Source organism: Dunckerocampus dactyliophorus, chromosome 12 (genome assembly GCF_027744805.1).
Source record: "Dunckerocampus dactyliophorus isolate RoL2022-P2 chromosome 12, RoL_Ddac_1.1, whole genome shotgun sequence".
Taxonomy (NCBI): Eukaryota; Metazoa; Chordata; class Actinopteri; order Syngnathiformes; family Syngnathidae; genus Dunckerocampus; species Dunckerocampus dactyliophorus.
Genome location: NC_072830.1, coordinates 28,557,473 through 28,576,898, shown reverse-complemented (window position 1 = coordinate 28,576,898; position 19,426 = coordinate 28,557,473). Strand labels below are relative to the sequence as shown.

Sequence of the window (19,426 nt, the reverse complement as noted above, 5' to 3'; positions counted from 1 at the left end):
ACAAAACAACACATTTGTAAAAATAAACACAGATGAGAACTTACCACCACAAAATTGGTGCATTAATACACAAAAACTGTTGCGCAATTTAAAGTGACGTGTGCGTGAAATTCAGTATCTTATTGTGTCTTTTTATGTTTTATTTTGACATCTTCCTGTTCTTGCCCTCCTGATTGTGTTCTGTTTCCTGTTTGGCCCTCCTATGGTGATGAACGGTGTGAGGAAGCTCACCTGCCGATGATTTGTAATTAGTGTCGTATTTCAGCAGCTTTCGCTGGCGTTAATGTTGTAAACTTTGGCATTATCCTAGCGTTTGTGGTTGCAGCACTCCCGGTCTTTTATTGGCGTGTTTAGTTGTACTCCTCGCACTACTGCTTATCTTAGCTAGTTGTCTTTGTTGCTATCACCTACTGGCTCCCCGCACGGTTTTCAGTGTAGCTTGTCCAAGTTTCTTCCACCTTTTCTGATCTGTTTTCCGTGGCTTTTGTTTGTAACTTCCACTATTCCTAATAAAGAGACCGTCTGCTCTGCGTCGGGGTCAATCGGAACCTACACGTCACATTTTTCACTTTATAATCGACATCAAGTAAAGTTCAACTAAACAGGGTTGTCTCCATGATAATGCCGCTGCAGAGACAATTAATAATAAAAAAGAAGACGAGCGTGGGGGTTTGTCTGTGTGATGAGGAGGAGGAGTAAACGAGGCAGAGGAAGAGGCGGAGGGATGAAGGAGAGGGGGAGCAAGAGACCCCGTCGCGTTTTGACCCTCCGAAACCTTCCTGCACACCACCACCATCATCACCCCTCCTCTTCGTCCTCTCTTCTTGAGCCTGAAAACCACCATCGCTCATTCCCGGTGACATTTTGCACTTTGCAGCGCGGACAACGAGCGTTCTCACTGGACCCTCTCCTTCCAACGCCAACGAGCATCCCGACCGCTTGTGCAGCACAGCCGGACCGAGAGGCGCTGCAGGCGGAAGCGAGGGGCTGCAGGAAGCCGCTGCTTCTCTGGACTTAAAAACACACAACCGGGAGATATTTAGGTTTAGGTGCGACATTTTGTAGTGTTATACACATTTAGCATCACTGTAGTTATCACCAGGATGCTTAAATGCTATATATATTTTTTTTTAATTTTGCATGATATAAAATGCGATTGGCTGCAGGGGAAGCTGCAAGAATATTGAAAACAACGTTTCATCTCTTCCAGGAGGACCGAGGCTGAGCTTGCTGGACTATAACCGGGCAGAGCATCATCATCTCCGGGGAAGGACCGACTGGCGAGTCGCATGGAGAAGAGGGTAGGTCGATGCTTTGTGTGTTTTTCATTTAATTTGCTCACGTTTTAGGGGTTTGCACCAGCACTTGACTATGTTAACTGCAAGGGCTAATTAGGAAGGAGTTCACTTTTGCACACATCTGCAGGCCCAGAGGACCTCAGGGGGTGCTGACCTAAGCTATTTGGGTTTTAAAACAATGTTCATATATGTTACAAAAAGAACTAGAGTTTAGAACTTTCAAGGCACTAATAGGTAGACATTACTGAAGTATGGACGCTGGCAACTGTGGAGGCAGTTGCGTGTTTGTATGGGGGGTTTTGCCCTCTTGAAAATACATGGTTGTGCCTATCTAAATGCACACAAGGGTTAGATAGTGCGGGTCATTAAGAGGAGGAGAGCAGAGGCGGCTCTTCAACTCAGTAAGTAGGTCAGTTTTTTTGCTACACTGATTCAGAGGCATGGAGCAGGAGAAGTGAGGCTGCAGGCTGAGACCTCACAGTACAGGGGAGCAATTAGAGATGGACACACACATGTGTAGATATTTTACATCCACTTTTGAAGAGAAGGAATTTAAAATCAGAATTGGTGGTGTCTTTGTGGAAAGTGTGGGTTTTTTTAAAGTGCTTTTTGACATCATCTACTTCAAACACACCACCCTTTACTTTTTTGTACTTTAAAGTTGGTTTATGTTAGAAATTCATAGCATTTTATAAAAATTGAAAAAAAACTTCCAACAACTTTTTATTGTTCATTGAAGTGAAAAATTAGTGCACTAGTTGAGAGGAAAAAAACGCTACTAAGGTATGAGTTGGCATTGCAAAGTAATAATAACTAAAATAGGAATTGTTCAAAGCGATGCAGAAAAAGAAAACTCCCAGCCACCTGTGATGTTTACTAAAACCAATATTCTTGTAGCTTAAAACAGTTGCACATTAATTCAGAGGAAAAAAACTTGACCAAAATATAATACTTTAATGTGGACTATTAAGCAAATACTCTTAAGTGGAATTGGTCATTGTGAGTCAACTGTAAAAAACACAATTACATGTTGTAATGAAATGTGCTCTCGCCACTTGAAGCCTATTTACCAGCTCTGCGACTTAAAAAGGGGGAAAATTTGTGGAATTTGTCATCTCTCGCGATGCGCTTTGATCATCTTGACGCACAGAAACCTGATCCGGGTCCATGCGTAAAGAGAGACGCGCAATCCGATAGTGGTGATTGTGTTAATAGCCGGCCTCCATAAAACTAGAAGGTGTCCCGCACCAGGGCCTCAAAGCAGGTGCTTTCTGTTCCCGGTGGCCATATGGGACTATGAAACACAACAATTTGGTAAGCCGCTTAGGACAGTGCATTGGTTCCCCAAAGTGGGGGTATTCGGAGAGACCTCCAGGGGTCCTGCAGATGGACTTGGAGGGGCAGTGCAGTTAGGCATAATTCAGTACAGTTTTTGTTTTTAACAGAAATATGCAACACTGTCACTAATTTAACAATATGTGTTATGCATGGTGTAGTTTACAATGCATCATACTGTAAGAGCTGGGTGTCTTTGGTGTGTGGTCATTTATTTGTGTCGTACGCCCTGCAAACACAAGCACAATGATAAACATGCTATAACCCTCTGCCACTGTCAGTCATTAAACTTTTAAAAGGCCTAATTCCTTTCTCCTTTGGTTTGTACCTGCCAGTGGTCAATAGCATATTTTTTTCACGCTGGATGCCCTTCCTGATGCAACCTGGGCCGGGAATTTTAAGCCGTGCCCTCTGTCGTGAAGGCAGAAGCCTGCACCATTACACCACCAGGGATGCACAAAGGTGTAATGTCGCCAGAAAAAGTTGAAATGGTAATGCTGGGGATGCAAGTGACACTTATTTCCTTAGTCGATTAATGTGAAGCTTGTTATTTTGATTTAATCGTGTAATCGGTTAGGTCCTAGACGGACCAAGTCAACATGAACCGAACACAAGTTAGTGGTTTGGTCCACAACATATCAGAAAAGAGGCATAAATGTCGATCACTGTTTTCCAAAGTCAAAGCTGATGTGTGTGAATATCTCGTTTTGTCCAAAACACAAATGGGTCTGCTTTCATGGATGACTAAGAAAGTAAAAAATTAAAAAATCACATTGGACAGGCTGAAATCAGAGTATTTTACATTTTTAAATAAAAAAAAAGATTAATCAAATACCAAAATAGTTGTAGATTATCTAATTAATCGATTAATTATTGATACACTGATTAATTGTTGCAGCTCTAGCATCTAATGTCTTGGCATATACACGTGGTTTGGTAGTATCCTGTTTTAAAACATAAAAAATATTCTTTTATTTTTGTGTATCCTCGCTGGAAAGAAGTTGAAACAGCCCTGCTGGACTGGATGTTGTGTTCTTGTACAAATATGAACAAAAATCAATACAAAATTGCTCTCTTTATGCAGGACTGGTGATATGTCCCGATGTGAGCTGGGTTAGCTCAGATGTTGTTGTCAATATATGTAAAGCAGGAGCGTCCAAAATGCAGCCCGCAGCTTCTTTTTTTTTTTACTGGCGTGTACGGTATGGTCTAAGATTACCATTAAGGATGTTTAGCCCACATGAGATGAGAAGGTAAAAAAACGACAACTTAGCTGTGGATAGTATGCATATGTTGATCTAGAGTGCCTAGCGGATGTATTAGAGCACCACCCAATTATCCATGACTTTTCACTAAATAGTAAAAGAAACATGGAATGTAATGAACGTCTCTTGATGTGGAATTATAATTACTTACTTGAATTCCTGAAAATAAAGTATCACAGGCTGCTATGTGTGGAAAAATGAGTGTTGAGTTGTTTCAGTTTATTTTTGTAGTTTTAAAAGATTTGTGTTAGATTAGATTAGAGTGAACTTTATTGATCCCTTGGGAGTGTGCCCTCAGGGAATTAATGCTCCAACAGCAGCAACAGCGTATGTAGTTCACAGTAAAAGAGGTGTAATGGAAACAGAATAAAGTAAGAATAAAAGTGGCTCTGGAAATAAATGTAAAAAAAAATAATTGGAGGCAAGAGCCAAATTATCGCATGCTGTTGTTTTTTGTTTTTTTTTATGGCTGGTATGCGACTACATTTAAGTACTGTTCATTGCATTGGGTTGAGCAGGACCCTTGGTGGTAATAATTTGGACACCCCTGATGTAAGGGAATCACTTCCCCTCTTCGTCGCACACTCCTGTGCTAAATCATAACCCTTGTGGTAGGCCATCATGCACAAAAACTACACCAAGCAGATCATAACTTTTACGGTGTGTGTTTTTAAAATAACACTCTATAGAAGAATGAGTCCGAGCCAAGTCGCCGTCTGCCGGTGTTGTGATCCCAGTGGCCCTGCGGGACTGCGACAGGAGTCCCTTTAATCCAGCAGAAAGAGACGCAGGAGCAGATCTGCTGACCTGAGAAGCTGCAGTGAGCACAAATCAGCTCACTAACACTGTAGAAGGAGCACGAGGGGCGGGCTGGCACATGTTTATTGATGATGCTTTGTGTGCAAGTACTGCTAAGGGGATGCCGGGCTCTAGAACTGCATGTGCGTGTGTGTGCGTTCACCATGGGCGTCTGAATCATCACATTAAAGGGTGTGATAGCAGACGCCGGTGAGGCAGTCACAGCAGGTCGTGAGCAACGTTTCAGCACGACTCCAGTCTAGTCTAGAGTTGTGAAGCCTTTACGTGTAGAGTAGGTCCACTTTGGAAATTGTTGTCTGTTGGGGTTTTAAAAAGATGGAAGTGCACACTAGTGGCACTACCATACACGTATACGTATTGTTTATTATATTCACGGCAGGGTAGGTAAGCAGCACTATCATGTCCATGTGAGCTGAACTCATTGGGAGGTAAAAAGTTAGTGAAAGTTAGTGGAGATAATCTTTTGAAGCCTTAATAGTTTTTCTGCATTTTTAGGCCGCAAGGGGGGATTTTCAGTCCTCATTCAGATTTTTAGACAAAAATGAAATTTCATGTTCCATCGTCATTTCACACATGATATATGTACATTTTTAAATATAATTAATTGAATTGGAAAACATGTTTAAAATCCTGTGTGTTTGATATGAATTCGCTTGAATTCGCTTGAAATGTTAATTAATAATTATTATTCATTTTATAGTAATTTCGGGTCAACATTGTGTATTTTGCATGGTGACATTTTGGATAGTGTTTCATATGAGCACTAAAAGTAATCATCCAACATACTGTATCTCTTACAAATATTGAACATAGTTAATACATTTTAAAGTAATTGTGGGTCAAAATGTGTGTTTTGCATGGTCACACTTTGATGAAGTTTCACATGAGGACTGATAAATAGACAAGTAATCATCCTACATATCCTTTATTCATATGGTTTAAGTCTGCATAATTTATTACCAAATTGAAGGGGAAAGTTTAGCAATCACGATAAAGCAGTATCTGAAGTACAAAAATACACACAACCAACGATAAAGCCCCACTCACAGTGACAGGTTTTCACCTCTGCACCGTACGGGGATTGGGACACCAATATAAATAAAATCTTTGAGATTCAACACTATTAATGCACAAAATAGTCATCAAACTTACTTATTTGTTCACATGATGCACTCAGCAATGAACAACATTGTGTGATGTCTCCTTCCTGCTCTGTTCTCCAACGGGCCGTGAGACGTTCAGACGCACTTGTAATTGAGTGTTAAGTGCTAATTGGTTTTCTTTTTTTTTCTTTTTTTTTTTTAACTAATGTTAATATTAAAAATATATTTTAACAAAACCAAACATGTATATAGTAATATTCTAACATGTCATTCAATAATATTTCCACTTCCCAAGTAATGTCAATATGGAAATTTAACGTACCGTAACAGCCAAAGAAGGCCGTCCTTTTTTTGAGAAACAAGAAGTTACTTATGTCAGTGCAGATACTTTTTACATGTCTGAGTTTGTCAATAAGATTCATGCAGTATTCCGTGAGAAATTAAGAGACAAAAACCAGCAAGTATAATGTGATACATTTGTTTCATACATGATAGGGCTGGGCGATGCTGCGAAAGTTGGATTCAATGCCAGGGAGGCCTAAATACAGGGTCAATATTGCCAATACCGATGCTTTTTACTTGAACTTTTCCAAGATCCTCGAGTGATTTTGTGATAGTTTTTTTGTTCATCTAATTTGTTCGGCATGATTAACATCAGAATGAAACACAGGACAAAGATTTTAGGCAAAAAAAAGCCAATAAAAGAGACAACGTAACAATATCAACACAATAAGTAATACAATAATAAGCACAGCACAACACAACAAAAAGCACACACATTTGTGGAAAATAAACAAATGTCTGCACGCTAGTTTCGATCAGATACTGGTACGTTTTTGGTTAGGATTGGGTATCGTTTACTGATTTTCCGATACCGCTACCAAATTGGTACTTTCGAGACTGAAACGGTGTTTAAACGGTGCTCGAAGCGGTACTTAAAAAATGGAAAACATGCATATTTTGTCCAAAAACAATGTCTTTTTAATTATATGGAATTTTGTGACGTACAACATTGAACACTAGTAATTTGAGTACTCTAACAATATAAATGAAATGACAACTCACCAATATGGAATAGAATTGGAGACAAATTGTCATTGTAGACAGCGTGTCTTGTAATGTTGATATTCAATATTCTGCTGTTCATGAATGCACCTCCCTGTGAGTGCGATTGGCGGATAACGAGGAAGTGTTGCGTTGCTGTTGCGGAGTGTGACGGCGAAACGCGTGCGCGGTGCTGTTACCCAGCGCTGCTGTTGGCGTGTTAAGGTTTGCAATAAAGTTTAAAAAGAGCGTCAGACTATTTGTGTGACTGTCAGGAATGCTGCATTACTTGCAAGACGTTGCTTGCACAGCACTTGTTGCAGGTGGCTGAGTCTGCATTCATTTAGGCACCGAAATGAGACACCGGTAGCTACTTAGTATTTTGGTGTGGTTACTACCATTTACGACTGCACCGGTGCCATCACGATGCAGAGTTTCGCTATGCATCCTGGTCCTTGGCATCAATGCGATCGATATTTGGATCACGTGCACAACAAATTGTAACTGAACAATGAATTGCATTGCAATGTAAAGTTGCAGAGATGCTCTCCAAATGAATGTTGTTGTTGTTCATGCCTGTACATCACATTCAGTGTTTTACAAAGCCCGTAATGACCCATGGTCATTAAACAACAGCACTGTGGTGGTGGCCTTTCTTTTTATATGTACAAAAAAACAAAAAACAAAAACAAATAACCTGAGCTTTTCAAACAGAATTGAAGCTCAGACGCACAATGAGATTTAATGTCAAACGTGTTATGTTTGCTCTCTTTGGATCTGACTGTGTTTCAGTATGAAGAGCTGGTGCAGTACTCAGGGTCGGAGGGCATGTCGCTGGGGGTGTACGGGGACGATGTCAGACCGCTTCTACCCCCTCAGTATGGAGCCGCCATCCCCGACTCCCTCAAACACCACAAGGACCAGATCTATGGGTACGACCATGTGCTCGAGTCCTTATATAGATGCGGTGCGCGCTGTGACTTATTTCAAACACTTGAGGCACATTAACGTTCACTTTCCAGCTGTCACTTTCATAAATACTCTGCTATAAAATGACTCACACCTCCTGTGAATGTATGGTGTGCGCACTGTTTGTCAACTGTTACTGCGTTTATGTCAAGTATGTTAACTGTTTCTGTGCGTGTGTGTGTGTGTGTGTGTGTGTGTGTGTGTGTGTGTGCGCGCGCGCAGTCACCCACTGTTCCCACTGTTGGCCTTAGTTTTTGAAAAGTGTGAGCTTGCCACCTGCTCCCCCCGGGACTCCTCCTCCCTGTCAGCCACCTCCCACCTCCCTGGCATGACCAACCACAGCGACGTGTGCTCCTCCGAATCCTTCAACGATGACATTGCTGCATTTGCTAAACAGGTGAGTGACAGCCGAGCGAGCCAATGACGGACCAGACCTCAAACCCTAATCACCATTCTAATGCTTGTGTTGTAGATTCGTTCTGAAAAACCCATATTTTCCTCCAATCCTGAGCTGGACAACTTGGTAGGATGCACTTGGACATGTGCATTGCTCTTAAAATAAAACGTCACTCGTATGCTTTGTTCTCTGCAGATGATCCAGGCTATACAGGTTCTTCGCTTTCATTTACTGGAGTTAGAAAAGGTTGGTTGAGAGCCCATTTTTTTACATGCACCTTTAAAATAGGTTTTTAATACAAATAATGACCTTAACCATTAATCTATGTTCATGGCTATACATTAGGGGTGTCCAAAGTGCACCCCGGGGACCAGCTGCGGCCCACGGCTGTGTTTTTAATGGCCCTGGGCACATTCTAATAACACAATTAAACAGGACAACTAAAAAAAGAAATGGAAGAGCAGTAATTTTCTGATAGCAGTTGAACTATGAGGAGAATAAAGTTATAATAATCAGGAAAAAAAGTGGTAATCTTACAAGAAAAAAGGTTTAGTTTTACAGCAGTAAAGTCGTCATATTATGAGGAAAAATATATTTTAGAAGCATAAAGCTTAAATTGTTAAAAAAAAAAGGATGTTTTTCTTTTTTTTAGTCATAATACCATGAGAAACAAAATAAAGATTAAAGATGAAACTTTGGAAAAAAAGGTAAATTGCAAGAATGAAGTTAAAATATTATGGAATAAAGTCATAATATTAGGGGAAAAAGAAAAAAAATAGTTGAAATATTTGTAAAAAAAAAAAAAACATTTGCAGTTGCACAAATGGAAAAATGAGCAAAAGGTATTTTAAGGTGAAAATGTTCATATTAATATTCATATTATTGTCACCTACAACGCACAGCTTCAGGTGGGGGTTGTTTTTCCTTTTAAATGTAACAAGGGTTAGTTTACAAAATGTAAAATATCAGAGTGGCCCCCGCATCCTTTGATTATTCAGCATGCGGCCCTCGGTGGAAAAAGGCCACCGTGCTGTACGTGAGACTGTATTTTTATAAGTTTGGATCACAGGAAGAAATGTAATTACTCATTTAAGTTTGGGAAACCCTGACCTGAATGTAGTAGTTTTCTGTCTCCAGGTGCATGACCTTTGTGATAACTTCTGCCACCGTTACATCACCTGTCTGAAGGGCAAAATGCCCACAGACCTGGTCCTGGATGAACGGGATGGAGGCTCCAAGTCTGACATGGAGGACTTTAATGGATCCTGCACCAGTTTGTCCGAACAGGTGAGACCAAACGGCAAGTAACTACACGTTTAACAGAGGAATGGAAATGTGCCATCGTGCGTTTCTGTCCTCATAACCACTGCATGTTTGAATAATGATGTGGGTTTTCATCGCTTGTGGCCTCCTGTTGGGAACCTCTCACTGTGATGCAGAATGCATCATGGTTACGTGAGCCTGATGAATGTGCCACCACTCCTTTGGGAACACCAGGCACCTGTGGGCTGCCTTCACACAACACAGCAGACAACCACAGTGATACAGGTACCTACATACAGTACACACAGAAAAGGCTTTGTTGTGTTTGGGGTTGGGATAAGGACCCAAAATTATAGAAAAAATAAAAATAAAAATATGTACAGAACCCCTGATGCCATAGTGCATTAGGCTACACACACACACAAAAAAAACTACTGTAATTTTCGGTAATATTCACGTCATAAAGTGGCATATCGCGGCGCGCACGAGTCCGTGAGGACCAGCCAGCTTGTTATTTGACAGGAGCCAATCATGACCTATGAATAAACTCGAACAACAACAAACAACGAAGCATTTTATGTTTTGTTTTATTTCATATCTAGAGTATATTTAACGTATCTGTATTTCTATTTCTATACGTCGGAGGATATGACGTGTACGCCTGTGGCGCTACGTACGTTACCGTACATAAGGTTTACGGAGCGCCACTTGTGGAATTGCTGGATATTACCCATTATTTCTGCTGGATTTATCCTCTGGACTGCATAAGAACCACTGTACAGTGGCACCTTTGTGGCCGCCTTTGGGTCATCGTAGTGCGTGGATTCGCCTGAATTCAGGTACGTCTCCGCTTTTATAGGTTACATTTCCTTTTTGTTGTCATTCATCATAACAGGCTTTGCAATCTCGGTGGTATATTTATGTTGTTTATTGAATAATTCCAAATCCAGCAACGTTTTACATTTGGTTATAGTATAAACTGCTCACTCAAGTGTGTACAATGACAGCGGCACGGTTAGCAAACGCAGAGAATGGTGGCTTCTCCGCGTCTTTTGGGTGTTTCCTGAGCTTTTTTTAACACTCATGGTGGACTATCTTAGTAATAGCGTTTTCCGAATTACATATTTAAACGATCAGTAGTAGTTCTGAAGCATAGGAGATGTCAGGAGATTAGAACACGACCACACCAAGCTCCATGGGAAATGTAGTTTTTAGCCACATATTAGCTGCAGGGTTCAAAGTTTGAGGGGAAGAAGAGTAGCGGCTTATACACCGGAATTTACGGTACGTGACATTCACATAAGTTACATGCATAGTAACAGCAATGCTAATAACATCCTAGCATAATTTATTGTGATACAAGATGGCACAAACTCAGCCACCACATCCCATTTGCAGAGATCGCCTACTTTTATAATTCTTAATACAACATTCATTGAAATTAATGATTCCGTTTTATTAACTTGTAGCGTGCCTGCGCTCTCCTTTTTATGAGTTTCTGCCAGTACCTTTGACCTCTAAACTTTCATTTTACAATTGACGATATAGTTTTACACTCGCCTTCTTAATATGAAGTGTATCTTCACTTTTTGACTCTTCAACTTCTTATACTGAAGTTAAAAACATCTTTATTCAAGAAGGCCTATTGGGTCATTTTTATGTGGCTTTTTATTGAACATTTTTGTGTTTGCTAGCGTTTCCTGTTTTCGTTAGGTTTGACGTTTCTTTGAAATGTAATGAAGTTGAAATGTACTACAAATAAAATGGATTATGAAGTTCATATATACGTCATTTTTACATGATTCTATTTTATACAGAAAACTTATTTAGTAAAAATATCACATTTGCGCAAAAAGTCTCTACAATGTTGACCCTTCTTTTTCAGAACGCAGGCAGGCCAATCAAAGTTGTTCTTTATTAGAGCAATCTACAGTGATACCACGGGTTTTCTTACTTAATTCGTCCCAAAAGGTTTGATGAAAACCAAAACATTTTACAAAAACAGTTTTACATGCAGAAAACAATGCAAAATAATTCATAAGTACAAATGGAACTTATTGTTGATGCAGACTTCCCGTACGTCTTGTTACTTTTTGCCAAATGCCGGAAGCTGAAATGTGTCGCAACTGCAGTTTCTGAAAACCCAAGCTGTGCCTGCGATGCGCACACACGCTTGCAGTCTGACGGCCACGTTTGCTGTCCCTGCAGGAGATGGTCTGGATGCTGGAGTGGCCTCCCCAAGCACAGGAGATGACGACGAGTCTGACAGGGAGAGGAGGAACAACAAGAAGAGAGGCATCTTCCCCAAAGTGGCAACAAACATCATGCGAGCTTGGCTCTTCCAGCATTTGTCGGTGAGGCATTGTACTCACCTTTGTCATACTAGGGATGCCGATCAAGGTTATACTGATAGTGAAATCTGCCAATACGGATACCAATCGCATAGATTAAGTGTAAATTTTAAAATGTTTTTATGAGGAGTGCTGTTGTAAGGGAGAAAAGTTCTAAGGTACCATGACTGCCAGGGGCCCAAAAACCATAAAATCACCTTCATTTCGACAAAAACATACTTGACTGACTTTTTCACTCGTGAAACGCAGAGGATGAGACGCCTTCTTTAAGGAGCGTTTGAATGTGAGAGTGCTTTGTTTGATGGCGTTCGCGCAGGTCTTCCAGGTATCATGCAGCGGCGCTCCAAGTACGAGAGAGAGCGAGAAGTCGGGAACCCGGTGTCTTCCACCGCTGAGAGGCGTCTGACTGTCACGCGCATACGGGCGAGGGTTGTCTGGCGTTTACTTCATTAGCTGCCGTTTGACTGATGATCACATCGTGAGCCTCAAGTGTTTGTTCTTCAAATGATGTAATAAATTTAAAAAAAAATTGAAAGGCATTTATGTTCTTTTTCACTGAAATCGGCCGTCGATCGGAGCATCCCCATCTCAAACCGTAATCAATCCAGCTCATGAATACATTAGATACCCGCTCTTTATGCTGGTTACACTCTGAGACCCCTGTGACTAACAAGAAAACGCAAATAAAGATCACACCCATTAAAAATGGCCGTTTTTGACATTCTAAACCCCTACGATATGTCTCACACACTTATTAAAGACATTTAATAAGCAGCTCAAAGATTATTTTTTTTTATTGCACTTGGACTATGGAGTTATATTTGTGCCTTAATTTTGAGGTAGCAAAGGCAGATTTTGAGCCATGTTAACATGCAATAACTATTGTTGTGCGCGCAGGCACATCGCTTGGCTCTGTCACTCCCTCTCTCTCAACCTCTGCACATTTGGCGCTGAAAACTTGTGCTCTGGTAACTCCGGCCGGGTTTTGGGGGACTGGGCTCCTGGCTGGAGCTTACGGGTGGCGTGCCTGGAGAGCGGCGAGGCATACGGGTGTGTTAGTTACTGTCTGGGAGGGGGGGCACTGACGTAATAATACATTTGTTTTTTTCTAATTTTCTCGTGATCGACCGGCAAAGTCCCAAAGATCGACTGGCGGATCACGATGGAAAAAGAAAAATTTGTACAAGAAATCCGCAAACACGCGGGGACACGATGCTGAATCACGGCTTGGCAGCGATCCGCTGCAGGGACGACTGCGCTTCGACAGTGGAGAGGATGATTAAGAGACAGTTCATTGTGAGGCAGGATGGACATATTAGACAGTGTATCGTGGAGGTCAATTAAATGACATGAAGACACGAGGATTAAGTGCTTTTATGAATATGCTTGCCACTGAATAATTGTGGAAATTAAATAAATGGAGTGAGTAATTGTCAGTGAGATTGTTATATTGGTAATTAGCCACTAAATGAGCCAGATTAAATGTCGCTTCCCTCCAATTGTTCCACTGTGTGCATGAGTGTGTGTGACACACGCACACACACACACACACACACATACACACGCAAAGCTTTTCCGAAGTTGAAAATGGGAGCACAGATGTGATTCTGATGTCAGGTCATTGGTATTCACCGTGAGATTTCCCCGTACTGGGCTTGGCTGGATTTGGACTAACGCCTCGAGTGACCCACAAATACTACTGAAATGGACTCCCATTAAAAAGGAAAGGTGTTTCACTCTTCTTTAACTGTTTCTTTCTGTGTGCTCCCCGCAGCACCCGTACCCCTCGGAGGAGCAGAAGAAGCAGCTGTCGCAGGACACGGGTTTGACCATCTTGCAGGTCAACAACTGGTCAGTGTGCTGCCAATCAATACACCCATTTGAGCTCTGTGCGGTTTATCAATAATCACTTGGCCTTGGTTAAATATATCAAGTGTCATTTGTCAAGCAGAGCGTGCCACATCGATACCATAAACTATCCAGCCGGTTTGGAGCTCCTCTACCTCCTTTATAGCTTAGCCGAGGGGATTTTGTTGGGTATAAATGCCAATTAAATAAAAGACAGCACGTTTATGGGACAGTAATGAATTCTAAAAAAAAAAAAAAAAAAGCTTTACACAGGAGAAGAGATGTCCCACTAGGCATTTTTGTTACAGGAGCGACGGGGCAGTAAAATCAACTGCTTCAAGTTCATAAACCCGAATGGCAAATCAATAACCAATAATCAAAATGTCCTGTTAACCTTTTATAGGGCGCTCATTCAAATACTGCAGTTTAAAAATGCTAACTATTGAAATGAAGACTATTGCTACACGTTTATTTCATTAAATGTAATTCAACCACAGGTGCTCGACACTGGCTTTCTTCCCGATATCCGATGTTGCCAAGTAATTCATTATCGATATCCACCAATACCGTTATATAGCAATACCGTAGACAAATACCAATAAGACAAATTCCGCCACGTGCAACACAACTTCTAGAAAAAGTTGACCAGCGCTTTGTCGTGTTCTGCTTAACAGGTTGGATTTGACTTTTACTTTTCCTTCGTTTTCATGTCGTTTCCTGCTTTGTGCTCTTATTTTAGCTTTTTGTTTCCTGTTTGCACAATGTGCATTTGCTTTGCGGTCGCTGGAAACAAGGGCTGCAACTAATGATTTTTTTTAATAATCGACTAATCGATGAATCGGATACAAAAAACACATCAAACACATTTTTTATTTCCGCCTCTTAGCAGCAATCCCGTTTTAAGAACGCATGAATGGACTTTCCCCTCCCCAAAATAAATGTGCATAAATGTACGCATTTTCCTACGCACAAGTACAAGTGGATGAGTCCCCTACTTTCTTCCGCACGCTCTACGCTCACATCTCTGCAGTGGTTTGCTTCGCAAGATATCAGAGGCAAAAATGTCAATTGCTCTTTTCCAAAGTCAAAGCTGATGCGTGTGACTGTCTTGTTTTGCCTGAAACGCGAAGACGATGGGTCTGCTTTCATGCATGACTCAGGAAATGAAACTCTAGTCACATTTGAGAGGCTGCAATCAGGATGTTTACAGTACATTTTAAAATTAATCCATTACCAAAATAGCTGTAGATTAATTGGATCATCGATTAATCGTTGCAGCTCTACTGGAAACCACGTGCGGCGGTGCGTGGTTCGTAGCGGCCATGCTGCTGTTTCGCCGCATTACGCACCAAAAGCAAAACGTAACACCTTACAGCAGGGGTGTCCATAGTGCAACCTGGGGGCCATTTCTGGCCTGTTTATTCTTGGCCCGCGGAATGTTGTAAAAATCAAATTAAACACTAAAAAAAAAAAAAAAAAAAAAAACGCTCAGCAAAATGGAAAAATAGAGCAAAAAGGCACAATGTAAAGAAAAAGAGCTGACATATTGATACTAATAATAACACAAAGCAATGGCTTTCAATATGTTCATAGATGTATTTTTTTGCCTTTTTGTAAAATTCAAAAAATAAAATAAAAATATCAAAGTGGCCCCCCACATTCTGTGATTTTTCTGTGTCCGGACACCCCTTCTTTGCAGTCAATGCAAATTAAATATTTGCTATCCCAAAGCGAGATTTGGAAACTAATCCAGATGGCAGACATACTGAGCTGCTAAGCATTGCATCGCTCGCGTGCTGATATCGTAATCGGCCATCAGACATCCCGAATGATAACTTTTCATTACTGATTGGCTGAGAGAAATGACGTGGTTTGGTTGTGCTGAGGTGGTCTCGTATGCTTCCTTGTCGTAGTAACAGGCCGTGTAATCAGGATCACATGTTTAAACGTACCACAGACACGCAGAGCAATCCCATCAATGCAGATCGATCAATTATTCCACGGATGATCAATATCAGCTCCTTCCTAACGTTGATTTACTCCACCCCCTGAAAGGGTTAAGTGGTTGTAAAAGGGAAAAGGTTAACAGTCTCTCGGTCAGCCTTTTCTCCATTAACCGACCCTCCTCGATTTTTCTGGCTCACGCTCGCTTCAGGTTCATCAATGCGAGGAGGAGAATTGTTCAGCCCATGATCGACCAGTCAAACCGCTCAGGTTAGTGATTAACAGCCGGCCCGCCTTGGTGGTCCTCTGAACCTCTCCTCTGTGCCCTGAAGTTTCTTTTATGCGTGGTCATGACAGGTCAGGGTGGTCCCTACAGCCCAGAGGGAGCAGCGCTTGGGGGTTACGGGCTCGACGGACAAGCCCACCTCGGACTCCGAGCAGCAGGTACTGACGGCATGCGCTTTGAGATGAAGCAGCTTCAAAGTTGAACTTTTCTCCGCCTAAGGCAGGGGGGGCCAAACGTTGCCCCACCAATGGCAGCATACAGGAAAATGGAAGGATGGGGGGGCCACTGTGGTACATTTTGTGCAATAAAGATGCTAAAACCAATCCAATGTAGGTCAATATATGCTAAGCTATCTGCACAAAACATCCACATCTTAGCTTTGCATTACAGCTGACAAAGCAAATTACACTAATCCCTCGTTTATCGCAGTTAATTGGTTCCAGAGTCAATTTCTGCAAAATAGGATTCCTTATTTATAAATTGAATATTTTTCTAGTTAGAGCATAGAAAACCAGTTTACGACCTTCTAAATACAGTTTTAACGTTATTAGAGCTCTCCAGACATGACCTAACACCCCTACAGCCAGTTTTGCACTTCTATTACCCGATATAATGGACTGTTTTGTGTTGCTGTAAAATGGCTTCCCAAGGGGAGCTGATGGGGCACGGACAGGAAGCGATGTGAGGTGGGGCGGCATGGCTCAGGTGGTAGAGTGGTCGTCTCCCAACCTGAAGGTTGCGGATTCGATCCTCCGTGATCGTGTCCAAGTGTCCTTGGGCAAGAAACTGAACCACCTACTGCTCCTGATGCTGTGTCATCAGTAGCTAAATGTGCTAGCAGTGGAAAAGCGCTATACAAGTGAAAAATCATTCACCATGTCGGGGTTCAGAGTTGGTTTTTAGCTTGGCGTGGGTTACAGCCGCAACAGTAGCCCGTGTTTTTATTTGGGATTATTGTGCCTGTTGTGAGATCATTCAAACCTGCAATAAAAGCCTGTTGTTCTGGCAATCATCACTAACATTACTGACACCTAGTGACCGGTGTCGAGTACTACATGTCATTCACAGCATCTTTGAATGAGTCTGATGAAAGCCTTATGTTTGTATATTTGTTTATTTAGACATTTTTATGCTTTTCATATGATTGTTTTTTTTGTGAAGCCTTTTGGCCAAAATGTTGCTTTGGTGTCTCGGTTTGTGTTGTACAGCACGTAACAAACTAGTCTGTTTCCCCTGTACTGTATCATTCAGCCAAATGACCAGACAAACAAAACCCCCAATGTGGTGCTGACCACTAAATAACCCGCCATGGGGCCAAAGAAAGTGGGGAGAGCCACCAATTTGATAAAGGAGGTGAGAAACACGATTGAATTGGACGCCAGGATACATGGGAAGGCTGCATCAATAATCAGTTCCATCCAGTCATCATTTATAATTAATTTGATTTATATTTCATTGTTTTCTGCGTGTAATACTAACTATTGTTTAGAAAATGTATTATTTTTTTTTTGGTGTCCGGAACAGAAATTTTTGGGTTTTGTTGAACTGTTTGCAAATGGCGATGCCGCTGTAATTTCATTTTTACTTGTGAGCCGAAAATGACCCCTTGGCTGCACCTAGGACACCCTAATGGTAACTTTATGAATTGTTAGGGAGGAACAGTGAGTGCGAGTCCCCGGTTGTGTATTGGGACGTGCTTGCGCCTCTCATGGCAGAGGGCATGGGTGCTATTCCCGGCCAAGGTCGCCTCCAGTGTAAAAACGAAGCCAAAAGCATTCATGCAACTGACTTGCTATGGCAACCCCTGTGGGGGGGGAGGAATAGTGAGAGGTCACAAGTTCACTCTGTCTCAGCAGGTCTTCAGGGGATGCCATCTCTGCAGGGGGACTACCCTGGTGCTCTGCTGTCCCAAGCAGCCTACCCTCCCCACCCAGGACCTTCTCTCCACCCCTACCCGGGCCCGCACCCGCATGCTGCCATGCTCCTCCACCCACCGCCACATGCACACCCGGCAGAGCCCCTCCTCGCACAAGGACTGGACATACATGCACACTAGCCGTGGCGGGAGTCGGTGTGTGTGACTGTCGTGCATGGCCCAAGTGTGATGACTCGTGCATAATATTTAAAGAAAAACAGGACAAATTGCTCCAAAGTTTACATTCCCTACCCTAAAGAAGACCTCAATGTAGCACACACACACACACACACTCTGGTGTAAGCCATACCTCTCAGAGTAGAAGTGCTTCCTCCACTCCAGTCCACCGTGTCCCACGGATGAGACCAATGCTTTAAACTTCATTGTTGGAGCACAGGGAGGGAGGGAGGGAGGGGGAGACGAACTAAAGGGACTCAATCCTGTGACCATATGCCTTCTTCCATCTCCGTCTTCCTGCACACGTGACTGTCGGACACCCCCCTCCTCACACACTTTATTTAAGGCCGATTTGAGTTTTTACTTATTCTATTTTTGTATTTATGTGTGCCACTCTTGGCGGATGCAGCTTGTTTCAAATGTTAGTGCTCTTCCTCAGCATGAAGCTAAACACGATGAATGACTTCCAGTCTGCCTCGCTCTCATACCACTGACCTCCTTAATATGCCAACAGGTGTCCGTTATTTATACACACACACACGCCCGCACACGCATAGACGGACACGCTGACCAGACAGGCTCTTTAAGCATTTGATTACATTTTGTGCATCACTACAGTGTGAGGGGGAGCTGCAACCAAAGGACTCTTTCAACATTCTGCTCCCGCTCAACTCTGCTCGGACTGCTGAAACGTTTCTGAATTATATGCTCATTGAATTAAAATGTTTGTTTTTTTTACTGCGTGTTGATTGGTCGTCTTTTGGGGTGTCGGGTGTGCTTTGGTTCATAGCCAATGAAGTCCTGTCCAGTCTGTGCGGACCAAACCGAAGTAGACACTACAGTAGAGTTGGGCGGTACTGCAAGTTTTGGCATCCATGCCAAGTAAAAGCAGGACCGGCGTGTGGCCGACACGTTTTACTTGATGACTTCATTTGTTGATCATAATTGATAAGATTCAGTGGTGCAAAAATAACATTAAATTATGTGGAATTAAATCAAAATGTCTCTTCTGTAGTAGGAAAAATTGTCCTGAAAGAAGATTTACGTTTTTCCATGTCTTACTGGACAAATAACAAAATAAAATATGAAATATTAGTGATGTTAACAAACCCAACCCTACCATAAAACAAAAACATTCATTTTCTATGCTGCTTGTCCTCACTAGGGTCACGGGGGTATGCTGGAGCCTATCCCAGCTGACTGGGGAGAGGCGGGGTACACCCTGGACTGGTCGCCAGCCAAACGCAGGGCACCACTGAAGACATTTTCATCACTTTAAAAAAAACAAGAAACCGAACAGATTGTGAAAACACAACAGGTCCTGGGAAAACAGGGCATCTGGGCACCCCGCTCGTGTCGTTCATTGACTGGTGACCAGTCCGGGGTGTGTCCCGCCTCTCATCCAAAGTGAG

At 42.1% G+C, this 19,426-nt stretch overlaps 1 protein-coding gene across 4 annotated transcripts; it reads left to right on the top strand.

Annotated features, from left to right (window-relative positions):
- The first annotated feature begins 200 nt into the window (after positions 1 to 200).
- On the top strand, positions 201 to 18,752 carry meis3 (myeloid ecotropic viral integration site 3). Of its 4 annotated transcripts, none has more exons than XR_008573219.1 (13): positions 201 to 1,049; positions 1,211 to 1,301; positions 7,657 to 7,796; positions 8,056 to 8,230; positions 8,306 to 8,356; positions 8,426 to 8,476; positions 9,368 to 9,517; positions 9,670 to 9,778; positions 11,702 to 11,847; positions 13,619 to 13,695; positions 15,848 to 15,906; positions 15,994 to 17,275; positions 17,779 to 17,853. XR_008573219.1 is itself a non-coding variant. In XM_054794831.1 (13 exons), exons 2-13 carry the CDS (start codon positions 1,290 to 1,292, stop codon positions 17,976 to 17,978), a joined length of 1,257 nt encoding a protein of 418 aa, XP_054650806.1. In that variant the 5' UTR covers positions 201 to 1,049; positions 1,211 to 1,289; the 3' UTR covers positions 17,979 to 18,752. The 4 variants fall into 4 exon arrangements, 3 of the variants coding, with proteins under 3 accessions (XP_054650806.1, XP_054650805.1, XP_054650807.1); XM_054794831.1 differs by having other exon boundaries at positions 15,994 to 16,080; positions 17,779 to 18,752; XM_054794830.1 differs by having other exon boundaries at positions 15,994 to 16,080; positions 17,776 to 18,752.
- Positions 18,753 to 19,426: the final 674 nt, after the last annotated feature.